This window comes from Cervus canadensis, chromosome 21 (assembly GCF_019320065.1).
Source record: "Cervus canadensis isolate Bull #8, Minnesota chromosome 21, ASM1932006v1, whole genome shotgun sequence".
Lineage (NCBI taxonomy): Eukaryota > Metazoa > Chordata > Mammalia > Artiodactyla > Cervidae > Cervus > Cervus canadensis.
Window position 1 is genome coordinate 41,381,655 of NC_057406.1, and position 13,231 is coordinate 41,394,885.

The 13,231-nt window shown below is 39.2% G+C and overlaps 1 protein-coding gene and 1 long non-coding RNA gene across 2 annotated transcripts; both read left to right on the forward strand.

The window, feature by feature from the left end:
- The first annotated feature begins 1,107 nt into the window (after positions 1 to 1,107).
- On the forward strand, positions 1,108 to 12,962 carry LOC122423798. Its single transcript, XR_006264222.1, has 3 exons — positions 1,108 to 1,119; positions 3,172 to 3,179; positions 12,831 to 12,962. It is a non-coding gene; the product is annotated as an uncharacterized LOC122423798 (long non-coding RNA).
- Positions 1,237 to 2,359, forward strand: LOC122423796 (coiled-coil domain-containing protein 160-like). Its single transcript, XM_043441189.1, is given in 2 exon segments — positions 1,237 to 2,078; positions 2,081 to 2,359. Coding segments are annotated over 2 exon segments (957 nt in total). The 5' UTR covers positions 1,237 to 1,387; the 3' UTR covers positions 2,347 to 2,359.
- Positions 12,963 to 13,231: the final 269 nt, after the last annotated feature.

Sequence of the window (13,231 nt, forward strand, 5' to 3'; positions counted from 1 at the left end):
GCATGCAGACATTTTTACATGTAGACAGATCCATTGTATAATAAGAGAGATGCTAAATGCTATGGCTCCACTCTATTTATTCTAAGACTGTTCCAATATTTATCATACCTACCTACAGTTCCTTACTTAAGCACCTTTTAAAGATAAACCTTAAAATATTCATAAATGTAGTCTGTGAAGGGCATTGCTAGCATTCTGGCCTTAAGCAGTATCAGTTTAGTTCACTTCAGTCGCTCAGTCATGTCCGACTCTTTGTGACCCCATAAATCACAGCAGGCCAGGCCTTCCTGTCCATCACCAACTCCCGGATAGGTCTGACCAATCATTAACATTTAATAATACAGATCTTCCAGTCTCACTGCTATTTATACTCAATTGTATAAATACCCTGTTTTAGAGGAATAGAAATGAGTTAAGATGGCGGTGTTCAGGTTCTCTCATCCCACTTTCTGTAAACAATGACTTCGCATGGTTATCTAACAGCTGAGCTCATTCATAGCACTGCGCATGTGCATCATGATGTAATCACCTGGCAAATTGCCACCTTTGTTCCTGTATACCTATATTAAGCCCACCTGAAATATCCCCTGCTGCTGTGTTGGCCACTAGTGAATAAAGCCTGTCTGTAGTTGCTACAGCTCCTCCTTGCATTTTCTTCCAACTTCCCTGCTTGTACCATGCCTACCCTGGGTTCAGCAATCAGCAAGATAACTGTCAAAGCTTCTTCTCCCAACAAACACTGTAAATAAAACCTGTCAATCATACAAAGCTTTTTATCAAATCAACTTGTTGAAAGTTTTATGTCCAGAAATAGGAGTATTTTTTAAACAATTGAGGGTTTGCTTAGTGGCTCAGATGATAAAGAATCTGCCTGCAATGTAGGTAAGCTGGGTTTGATCCCAGATCAGGAAGATCACCTGAAGAAGGGAATGGAAACCCACTCCAGTATTCTTGCCTGGAGAATCCTATGGGCAAAGGAGCCTTGTTGGCTACAGTCCAGGGAGTCACAAAGAGTTGGACACAACTGAGCAGCTAACATTTTCACTTTCTTTTTAAAAAATTGAGCCACATTTATATCAACACATTCTACCTATATACTTTTATTGTGGGAAAGATAAAGTTCTCTTTTTGCTTTATCAGTTTCTTCCTTTTATCCTAAATTTGATTTAAAAGAATAACTCTCACCCCAGGCCGGCCCGGCCGGGTCGCGGTGGCCAGTGCCGAACCTGGGTCATCTGCCCGCCACTGGAGGCCGTCTTTAGGGAAGAGGTGCGGGGGCCCACTGGACCCCACCCACGGTGCCAGTTCAATCTGGAGAAGGAGAACAACAGCAACCAACAGAAGACCTTGGACTTCAGGAACTGAATTGGAAGAGGTGACTGAAGAAATGGATGCTAGGAGAAAACACTGGAAGGAGAATATGTTTGCTCCTCTTTTCAGTGCACAGGATATTCTAGACGAAGCTGCTCAGCTTGAATCTTCTTCTGAACAAATGACTTTAGATAAGGCCAAAAGAATGGAAGGAATATTTAATTTGTCTAGTAGAAAGTTTCTAGAAGAAAATAAATTTAAAAGGAAAGAATTTATTTCCCAACCAAGTGAGCAAGAATCAAATTTAATAGAGAGAAAGATAAACATTTCAAAGAGGGAGGCAGACACAAATTCTGCCTCTTGTGAATCATCTAATTTGGACATTGCAACTGAAGAAAGCTTTAATGGCACAGAAGAGCTTCCTGCCTGGGGTACAAAGGAGTTATCAACTCCACCAGAAAAAGACAAGAAAAAGAAATTCACTGAAGGAATGTCTCCAAAACTTCGCCTGAATCTTTTGAATGAAGAGCTGGAAGTGCTTAATATGAAATGCAGAAAAATTGAAGAGGAATTTGAAAGTGCAGAAAAAGAACTTTTGAACTCCAAAAAAGAAGTCTCCATAAAACGCCTAAATTTTCAAGAAGCAGGGGTGGAAACTTCCAAGAAACACTGGGAGCTTCAAGCTTTAAGAAATGACCTCTCTGAAAAAGCAACAAATGTTAAAAACTTAACTGAAGAGCTCCAGCAAGCCAAAGAGGTCATCCACAAGTTGAGAACAAGGATTTAAAAGAAGCTGTTAGGAAGTTAAAGCGGCAGACTGAGGTTGGAAATGCACTCCTAAAAGAAGAAATGAAATTGTATTATGAATTAGAAATGGAAAAGATCCATGGAGAGCTCAATGCTATCAAGAATGAACTGAGAACAGAGAAGACCCTACAAGCAAAAAATAACAGAGCCCTGGAGTTGCTTAGGAAACACTTTGCTTCTGTAATGCCGGCAGGTGCCTCTGACAACTTTATGGGGGATTTTTTCTAAAACTTAAAAAAAAGAAAATAAATAAATCCTTTCATTGGACAAAATAAAATAAAATAAAATAATAACTCTCATTATAGTTACAATGCATTTTAAACTTGGAGACTGCCAAATACATTCATTTCTTTATTCATTATTGTTTCATTATCTACATTTAAAAATTGCAGTAACTGAAGTCTTTTTGATTCTACTTCTCTACTTCTGGGCCCACACTTCATGTAAAAGCTTTCTTGTTGCTGTTTTACTTTAAGTTTGAGGGTAGAGCACTTTGGGAGACTTTTTGCAGTTTATTGTAGAGATGGTCCTTCGCTAAACTGGTTTGGAGCTCTAAATTGTGCTTCTTTCACCTCATCTAATAGGGAAAAATGAGATTGCAATTTTACAGTACCAGTAAATGCTTTCAAGGCAAAGTGGCTTTAATGCTTGCTTTTGGGTCCTGTTTTCCCTTTATTTTTGGCAAGGTTTTTCCTGACTGCCTTGTCATTACTTAGAGTTTTAGGACATTGCTGTTTTAATCTTTTTCATTAAAGTTTTTGTCTATATTTCTGTAAAGTGACATGGTTGATATGAATAGCTTAGCTGACTATAAGGAAGCAATCTACTCCTTTACTGTTTAAACTATATCTCAAAAAAAGAGATCTGGATGATAATAAGAATTTCAGCATCTACATGAATTTTTTGAACTATTTCTTAGATATATAAAACAACTGTTAATTCTCTGTGTGTGTGTGTGTGTGTGTGTGTGTGTGTGTGTATGTGTAGGTGTGTGTATGTGTGTGTGTTAGTTGCTCAGTTGTGTCTGACTGTTTGCAACCCCATGGACTGTAGCCCACCTGGTTCCTCTGTCCATAGAGTTCTCCAGGCAAGAATACTGGAGTGGATTGTCATTCCCGTCTCCAGCGGATCTTCCCAACCCAGGGATCGAATGGGTCTCTCACTTTGCAGGCAGATTCTTTACCATCTGAGCCACCAGGGAAACCCCTAAAACCTTTGCCACCCAACGTGGGGCATGAATCCACAACTCTGAGGTTAAGAATCTCATGCTCTATCAACTGAGCTAGCCAGGTACTTGCAATCCCATAGCAAGATATTTAGGTAGGTTTTAGCTATATTGTACTTCAGGTATTTGCTGAGGAGTTGCGTATGGGGAGGATGGTTACTATAACCAGAGAGTTAAGACATGCTAAAATGAGCTCATGATTAGACTCTTGATCTGGTTGTTTGGCTGCTTCATTCTACTCAGTCTCTATCTCACTATGATTATCTTTCATCTGATTTTTCTCCATTGTATTTACTTTATATTCTTTACTGTACCATCATGCCTCTTTGGCTTCTTTTCTTGTGTGTGTGTGTTTTTTTTCTCATTTATTTTTATTAGTTGGAGGCTAATTACACAACATTGCAGTGGGTTTTGTCATACATTGACATGAATCAGCCATGGAGTTACATGTATTCCCCATCCCGATCCCACATCCCACCTCCCTCTCCACCCGATTCCTCTGAGTCTTCCCAGTGCACCAAGCCCAAGCACTTGTCTCATGCATCCCACCTGGGCTGGTGATCTGTTTCACTATAGATAATATACATGCTGTTCTCTCAAAACATCCCACCCTCGCCTTCTCCCACAGAGTCCGAAAGTCTGTTCGGTACATCTGTGTCTCTTTTTCTGTTTTGCATATAGGGTTATCATTACCATCTTTCTAAATTCCATATATATGTGTTAGCATGCTGTAATGTTCTTTATCTTTCTGGCTTACTTCACTCTGTATAATGGGCTCCAGTTTCATCCATCTTATTAGAACTGATTCAAATGAATTCTTTTTAATGGCTGAGTAATATTCCATGGTGTATGTGTACTACAGCTTCCTTATTCATTCGTCTGTTGATGGGCATCTAGGTTGCTTCCATGTCCTGGCTATTATAAACAGTGCTGTGATGAACATTGGGGTGCACGTGTCTCTTTCAGATCTGGTTTCCTCAGTGTGTATGCCCAGAAGTGGTATTGCTGGGTCATATGGCAGTTCTATTTCCAGTTTTTTAAGAAATCTTCACACTGTTCTCCATAGTGGCTGTACTAGTTTGCATTCCCACCAACAGTGTAAGAGGGTTCCCTTTTCTCCACACCCTCTCCAGCATTTATTGCTTGTAGACTTTTGGATAGCAGCCATCCTGACTGGCGTGTAATGGTACCTCATTGTGGTTTTGATTTGCATTTCTCTGATAATGAGTGATGTTGAGCATCTTTTCATTTGTTTGTTAGCCATCTGTGTGTCTTCTTTGGAGAAATGTCTGTTTAGTTCATTGGCCCATTTTTTGATTGGGTCCTTTATTTTTCTGGAATTGAGCTTCAGGAGTTGCTTGTATATTTTTGAGATTAATCCTTTGTCTGTTTCTTCATTTGCTATTATTTTCTCCCAATCTGAGGGCTGTCTTTTCACCTTGCTTATAGTTTCCTTTGTTGTGCAAAAGCTTTTAAGTTTCATTAGGTCCCATTTGGTTAATTTTGCTTTTATTTCCAATATTCTGGGAGGTGGGTCATAGAGGATCCTGCTGTGATTCATGTCGGAGAGTGTTTTGCCTATGTTCTCCTCTAGGAGTTTTATAGTTTCTGGTCTTACATTTAGATCTTTAATCCATTTTGAGTTTATTTTTGTGTATGGTGTTAGAAAGTGTTCTAGTTTCATTCTTTTACAAGTGGTTGACCAGTTTTCCCAGGGCCACTTGTTAAAGAGGTTGTCTTTTTTCCATTGTATACCCTTGCCTCCTTTGTCAAAGATAAGGTGTCCATAGGTTCGTGGATTTATCTCTGGGATTTCTATTCTGTTCCATTGATCTATATTTCTGTCTTTGTGCCAGTACCATATTGTCTTGATGACTGTGGCTTTGTAGTAGAGTCTGAAGTCAGGCAGGTTGATTCCTCCAGTTCCATTCTTCTTTCTCAAGATTACTTTGGCTATTCGAGGTTTTTTGTATTTCCATACAAATTGTGAAATTCTTTGGTCTAGTTCTGTGAAAAATACCGTTGGTAGCTTGATAGGGATTGCATTGAATCTATAGATTGCTTTGGGTAGAATAGCCATTTTGACAATATTGATTCTTCCAATCCATGAACACGGTATGTTTCTCCATCTGTTTGTGTCCTCTTTGATTTCTTTCATCAGTGTTTTATAGTTTTCTATGTATAGGTCTTTTGTTTCTTTAGGTAGATATACTCCTAAGTATTTTATTCTTTTTGTTGCAATGGTGAATGGTATTGTTTTCTTAATTTCTCTTTCTGTTTTTTCATTGTTAGTGTATAGGAATGCAAGGGATTTCTGTCTGTTAATTTTATATCCTTTGACTTTACTATATTCATTGATTAGCTCTAGTAATTTTCTGGTAGAGTCTTTAGGGTTTTCTTTTCTATGTAGAGGATCATGTCATCTGCAAACAGCGAGAGTTTCACTTCTTCTTTTCCTATCTGGATTCCTTTTACTTCTTTTTCTGCTCTGATTGCTGTGGCCAAAACTTCCAACACTATGTTGAATAGTAATGGTGAGAATGGGCACCCGTGTCTTGTTCGTGATTTCAGGGGAAATGCTTTCAATTTTTCACCATTTGGGTAATGCTTGCTGTGGGTTTGTCATATATAGCTTTCATTATGTGGAGGTATGTTCCTTCTATTCCTGCTTTCTGGAGAGTTTTAATCATAAATGGGTGTTGAATTTTGTCAAAGACTTTTTCTGCATCTATTGAGATAATCATATGGTTTTTATCTTTCAATTTGTTACTGTGGTGTATTACATTGATTATTTGCGGATATTAAAGAATCCTTAAATTCCTGGGATAAAGTCGACTTGGTCATGATGTATGATCTTTTTAATATGTTGTTGGATTCTGTTTGCTAGAATTTTGTTAAGGATTTTGGCATCTATGTTCATCACTGATATTGGCCTGTAGTTTTCTTTTTTTGTGGCATCTTTGTCTGGTTTTGGAATTAGGGTGATGGTGGCCTCATAGAATGAGTTTGGAAGTTTACCTTCTTATGCAGTTTTCTGGAAGAGTTTGAGTAAGATAGGTGTTAGCTCTTCTCTAAATTTTTTGGTAGAATTCAGCTGTGAAGCCATCTGGTCCTGGGCTTTTGTTTGCTGGAAGATTTCTGATTACAGTTTCGATTTCCTTGCTTGTGATGTCTGTTAAGATCTTCTATTTCTTCTTGGTTCAGTTTTGGAAAGTTATACTTTTCTAATAATTTGTCCATTTCTTTCAAGTTGTCCATTTTATTGGCATAGAGCTGCTGGTAGTAGTCTCTTATGATCCTTTGTATTTCAGTGTTGTCTGTTGTGATCTCTCCATTTTCATTTCTAATTCTGTTAATTTGGTTCTTCTCTCTTTGTTTCTTAATGAGTCTTGCTAATGGTTTGTCAATTTTGTTTATTTTTTCAAAAAACCAACTTTTAGCTTTGTTGATTTTTGCTATGGTCTCTTTAGTTTCTTTTGCATTTATTTCTGCCCTAATTTTTAAGATTTCTTTCCTTCTGCTAACCCTGGGGTTCTTCATTTCTTCCTTCTCTAGTTGCTTTAGGTGTAGATTTAGGTTATTTATTTGACTTTTTTCTTGTTTCTTGAGGTAAGCCTGTAATGCTATGAACCTTCCCCTTAGCACTGCTTTTACAGTGTCCCATAGGTTTTGGGTTGTTGTGTTTTCATTTTCATTCATTTCTATGCATATTTTGATTTCTTTTTTGATTTCTTCTATGATTTGTTGGTTATTCAGAAGTGTGTTATTTAGCCTCCATATGTTTGAATTTTTAACAATTTTTTTCCTGTAATTGAGATCTAATCTTACTGCACTGTGGTCAGAAAAGATGACTGGAATGATTTCAATTTTTTTGAATTTTCCAAGACTAGATTTATGGCCCAGGATGTGATCTATTCTGGAGAAGGTTCCGTGTGCACTTGAGAAAAAGGTGAAGTTGATTGTTTTGGGGTGAAATGTCCTTTAGATATCAATTAGGTCTAGCTGGTCCATTGTGTCATTTAGGGTTTGTGTTTCCTTGTTAATTTTCTGTTTAGTTGATCTATCCATAGTTGTGAGTGAGGTATTAAAGTCTCCCACTATTTATTGTGTTACTATTAATTTCCTCTTTCATACTCATTAGCCTTTGCCGTACATATTGCGGTGCTCCTATGTTGGGTGCATATATATTTATAATTGTTATATCTTCTTCTTGGATTGATCCTTTGATCATTATGTAGTGTCCTTCTTTGTGTCTTTTCACATCCTTTATTTGAAAGTCTATTTTATCTGATATGAGTATTGCGACTCCTGCTTTCTTTTGGTCTCCGTTTGCATGAAATATTTTTTTCCAGCCCTTCACTTTTAGTCTGTATGTGTCTCTTGTTTTGAGGTGGGTCTCTTGTAGACAGCATATATAGGGGTCTTGTTTTTGTATCCATTCAGCCAATCTTTGTCTTTTGGTTGGGGCATTCAACCCATTTACATTTAAGGTAATTATTGATAGGTGTGGTCCCCGTTGCCATTTACTTTGTTGTTTTGGGTTCACGTTTATACAACCTTTCTGTGTTTTCTGTCTAGAGAAGATCCTTTAGCATTTGTTGAAGAGCTGGTTTGGTGGTGCTGAATTCTCTCAGCTTTTGCTTGTCTGTAAAGCTTTTGAATTCTCCTTCATATCTGAATGAGATCCTTGCTGGGTACAGTAATCTAGGTTGCAGGTTATTCTCTTTCATTACTTTAAGTACGTCCTGCCATTCCCTTCTGGCCTGGAGGGTTTCTATTGATAGATCAGCTGTTATCCTTATGGGAATCCACTTGTGTGTTATTTATTTTTTCTCCCTTGCTGCTTTTAATATTTGTTCTTTGTGTTTGATCTTTGTTAATTTGATTAATATGTGTCTTGGGGTGTTTTGCCTTGAATTTATCCTGTTTGGGACTCTCTGGGTTTCTTGGTCTTGGGTGGCTATTTCCTTCCCCATTTTAGGGAAGTTTTCAGCTATTATCTCCTTGAGTATTTTCTCATGGCCTTTCTTTTTGTCTTCTTCTTCTGGGACTCCTATGATTCGAATGTTGGGGCATTTCACATTGTCCCACAGATCCCTGAGATTGTCTTCATTTCTTTTGATTCTTTTTTCTTTTTTCCTCTCTGCTTCATTTGTTTCCACCATTTTATCTTCTACCTCATTCATCCTATCTTCTTATTCTACTATATCTTATTCTTATTCTTATACTTATCCTATATCTTATTCTACTGTTGTTTCCCTCCAGAGTGTTTTTGATCTCATTTATTGCATTATTCATTTTTAATTGACTCTTTTTTATTTCTTCTAGGTCTTTATTAAACATTTCTTGCATCTTCTCAATCTTTGTCTCCAGGCTATTTATCTGTAACTCCATTTTGTTTTCAAGATTTTGGATCATTTTTATTATCATTATTCTAAATTCTTTTTCAGGTAGATTCCCTCTCTCCTCCTCTTTTGTTTTACTTGGTGGGCATTTTTCATGTTCCTTTACCTGTTGGGTATTTCTCTGCCTTTTCATCTTGTTTAGATTGCTGTGTCTGGACTGGGCTTTCTGTATTCTGGAGGTCTGTGGTTCCTTTTTATTGTGGAGGTTTTACCCAGGGGGTGGGGTTAGACGATTGGCTTGTCAAGGTTTCCTGGTTAGGGAAGCTTGTGTCGGTGTTCTGGTGCGTGGAACTAGATTTCTTCTCTCTGGAGTGCAATGGAGTGCCCAGTAATGAGTTTTGAGATGGGTCTGTGTGTTAGGTGTGACCTTGGGCAGGCTGTATGTTGACGTTCAGGGCTATGTTCCTGCATTGCTGGAGAATTTTCATGGTATGTCTTGCTCTAAAACTTATTGGCTGTTGGGTGGTGGTTGGTTTCAGTGTAGGTATGGAGGCTTTTGGATGGTCTCTTATTCCTTAATGTTCCATGTAGCCAGGAGTTTTCTGGTGTTCTCAGGTTTTGGGCTTAAGTCTCCTGCCTCTGGATTTCAGTTTTACTCTTCCAGTAGTCTCAAGACTTCTCCAACTATACAGCACTGATAATAAAACTTCTAGTTTAATGGTGAAAAGATTCTCCCCCGTGAAGGACACCCAGAGAGGTTCACAGAGTTACATGAAGAAGAGGAGAGGGAGGAGGGAGATAGAGATGAGCAGGAGGAGAAAAAGGGGGACTCAAGAGGAGAGAGACAGATCTACCCAGTTGTCTGTTCCCAGAGTGTTCTCCGTAGCCCAGACATCCACAAAAATTCACAGAATTGGATTGGGAAGAGAAGGGGAAAGGAGGAAATAGAGGTGTTCTGAGGTAGAAAACAGAGAGTCAAGATTGGGAGAGAGTAACCAACACACTCCTAAATAAAAATGGGAACTGAATATTGGTTTCTTAAATGTCCACAATTTATATCATATACTGAAAAACAAAGATTAAAAATCTAGAGTAGAGGTTAGACTCTTAAAAATACAATATTAAAAACAAAAACCAAAACAAAAAAAAATTTAGAAATATATATGAAGTTTGGTTTAAAAATAGGGCTTCTCTCTCTTTTTTTTTTTTTTTTGCAAGGTTATAGTGTAATGAAAATGAAAATTAAGGAGTAGTAGAGGAGTAATAGAGGACTTTAAAAGGAAATAAGAGAAAAAGAAAAAGAGAAAAAAGAAGAGAAAAAGGAAAAAAAAAACAAGAAAAAAAATTTTTTCCTAATTAAAAAAATCACAAAAATCTATGAAAATGAAAGCTAAGGAGTAATGGGGGAGTAATAGGGAATTTTAAAATAAAATAAAAGAGAAAAAATAAAAAAGAAAAAAAAATTTTTTTTAATTAAAAAAAAAAGTAAAAATATATCTAGGAATTTCTCTGGAGCTGCTGCGTTCAGTGTGGGCTCGGTTCAGTTTCAGATAGCTCCTCGTTCCAGCTTACACTTCTTGATATCTATAGGCCCCTTCTGGTGTAGTCAGTGTCATCTACAGGGATTTTAATCTGTTGCACCCGTCCCTTCTGAAGCGGTTCCCTTTTTTTATTTGGCTTCTGTTTGCCGGTCTCTTCAGTGCCTAATTTCCGCCCTGACACAGGCGGGCAGAGGTGGCCTCTTATTCAGGTTGCTAGTTCCGTCGCACTGCGGGGAGGGACTGGCGCTGTTTTCCCCATCTACGCTGCTCAGGCTCCCGGCTGCTCTATATGGAGCATGCCCTGTGCTGCGCGCGGTTCCAGCCCTCGGGTGTTCCACAAAAGCGCGGCCCAAGCAGCTCAGGCAGCCAGGAGCTTGACAGGTGCACTCTCCCCGGGTGCGACGCACCTTCTCCCCTCCACGGTCCCAGCCCCAGTCCCAGCCCGTGCCGGTCGGGTGCCTGCACCTGTGTCTTGCCGCGACCCTCCCGGCGGATGTCAACCATCCAGAATCTCAGGAAGTCTTTGGTTAGAAATTGGAGGCCTGTTTGCAGTGCGGTAGAGGATGCGGTCCTTGGGGCCGAGCCTGCCCCTTTCTCCTCCCCCCTGCCTCCTGCCTCCGGCGGGGCTGGGCCAGCCCGCAGCCTGTGAGCTCTTCACTGGACTTGCTCAGACCCTTTGTTCTGCGAACGGCCGGCAGTGTGTTCGGGCCGGTTAATTTTCTCTCTCTCTCTTGCTATCCCACAGTTTAAGTTGGTAGCTCACAAAAACTCCCTCCGATTGTCCTCAGGGCACTCAGGCCCGGTCCTTACCCTAAGCAATGCTGCCCACTCCTCTCCGCTCCGCCCCCACTTGCTGGTGGCGGATGCGGGCGTCTGGGGTACTTTTCTGCTGGGAGTTGCTTTTAGGCACGTAATCTGTGGGTTTTATTATTCTTCCCCTCCCAGTCAGGTTGCCCTCTGAGATTCAAAAACTTCCCCCAGACCCACCAGTGTGAGGGTTTCCCCAGTGCGAGGGTTTCCTGGTGTTTGGAAACTTCCTCTATTAAGACTCCCTTCCCGGGACGGATCTCTGTCCTTAGCTCTTATGTCTCTCTTTTTATCTTTTATATTTTGTCCTACCTCCTTTCAAAGACAATGGGCTGCTTTTCTGGGCACCTGATGACCTCAGCTAGCGATCAGAAGTTGTTTTGTGAAGCTTGCTCTGCATTCAATTGTTCTTTCGATGAATTTGTAGGGGAGAAAGTGGTATCCCCGTCCTATTCCTCCGCCATCTTGGCTCCTCCTTTCTCTTTGGCTTCTTTTCTTTGCAAGATACTCAGATTCTGACTTTATTTACCACTAAACACAAAGTCTTCTGTGTGTTGCTTGCGATGACTTTCTGACGGTTACTTTCTCTATTGTTTCCCCAGTTATTTTTGCTGTTTGTCTGTGATGTTTGAATTATTTCTCTATTCTTATCGAGGTGCTTTTACTTTCATATGTATATACATGTATATATATATATATATATGTATATGTATAATACATATATATGGTAGGTAAGAAAAGGCTAACTGAGAAGCTGTCACTTTAAGAAGACAATAAGCAGTATACCATTGGGATGGTCTTGGTCACTGCCTCCTGTTCAGTGTTACAAGGCACCAACCATAGTTCTTCAGGCATACTGTCTACCAGACCTATTCCTTTGAAACTATGTCTCACCTCCATCGTATACTCATAAGGGATTTAATTTAGTTCATACCTGAATGGCCTGGTGGTTTTCCCTACTGTCTTCAATTAAAGCCTGAATTTTGCAAAAAGGAGACAAAATCAGCTCCATATCTTGTTTTTTGCTGACAGTATAGAGCTTCTCCATCTTTGGTTGCAAAGAATACAATCAATGTGATTTTTTTATTGATCGTTTGGTGAAGTCCACGTGTACAGTCATCTCTTGAGTTGTTAGGAAAGGATGTTTGCTATGATGAGCATATTCTCTTGACAAAACTCAGCCTTTGCCCTGTTGCATTCTGCACTCCAAGGCCAAATGTGCTTGTTATTCTAGTATCTCTTGACTTCCTACTTTTGCATTCAAATCCCTTATGATGGAAAAGACATTTTTTTTTAATTTAGTGTTATTTCTGGAAGATGTTGTAGGTCTTCATAGAAGCAGTCAATTTCAGCTTCTTCAGCATCAGTGGTTGGGGCATAGACTTGGATTACTCTGATGTTAAATGGTTGCCTTGGAAAAGAACAGAGGTTATTCTGTTGGTTTTTTAGGTTGCACCCAAATACTGCATTTTTTAATTTTTGTTGATTATGAGGGCCATTCCACTTCTTCTAAGTGATTCTTGTGCATATTAGTAGATATAATAGGCATCTGAAGTAAATTTGCCCATCTCATCCACTTTAGTTCACTAATTCCTAAGATGTCGATGTTCAATATCGTGGTCCCTTGCTTGACAGTGTCCAGTTTACATTGATTCATGGACCTAAGATTCCAGGTTTCTATGCAAGAAAAGGAAATGTAAACGTGCAAAGTGGTTGCCTGGGGAGGCTTTACAAATAGCTGAGGAAAGAAGAGAAGTGTAAGGCAAAGGAGAAAGGAAAAAATTTACCTAAAAGAATGCAGAGTTCCAGAGAATAGTGAGGAGACATAAGAAGACCTTCTTCTATGAACAATGCAAAGAAATAGAGGAAAACAACAGAATGGGAAAGACTGGAGATCTGTATAAGAAAATTGGAGAAATAAAGGGAAACTTTTATGCAAGGGTAGGCTCAATAAAGTACAGAAATGGTACATGCCTATCAGAAGCAGAAGTATTAAGAAGAGGTGGCAATAATACACAGAAGAACTATACAGGAAGGTCTTAATGACCCAGACAACCATAATGGTGTGATCACTCATCCAGAGCCGGATATCCTGAAGTGTGAAGTCAAGTGGTCCTTAGGAAGCTATACCATGAACAAAGTAATTGCAGGTGATGGAATTCCAGCTGAGCTATATAAAATCCTCAAGGATGATG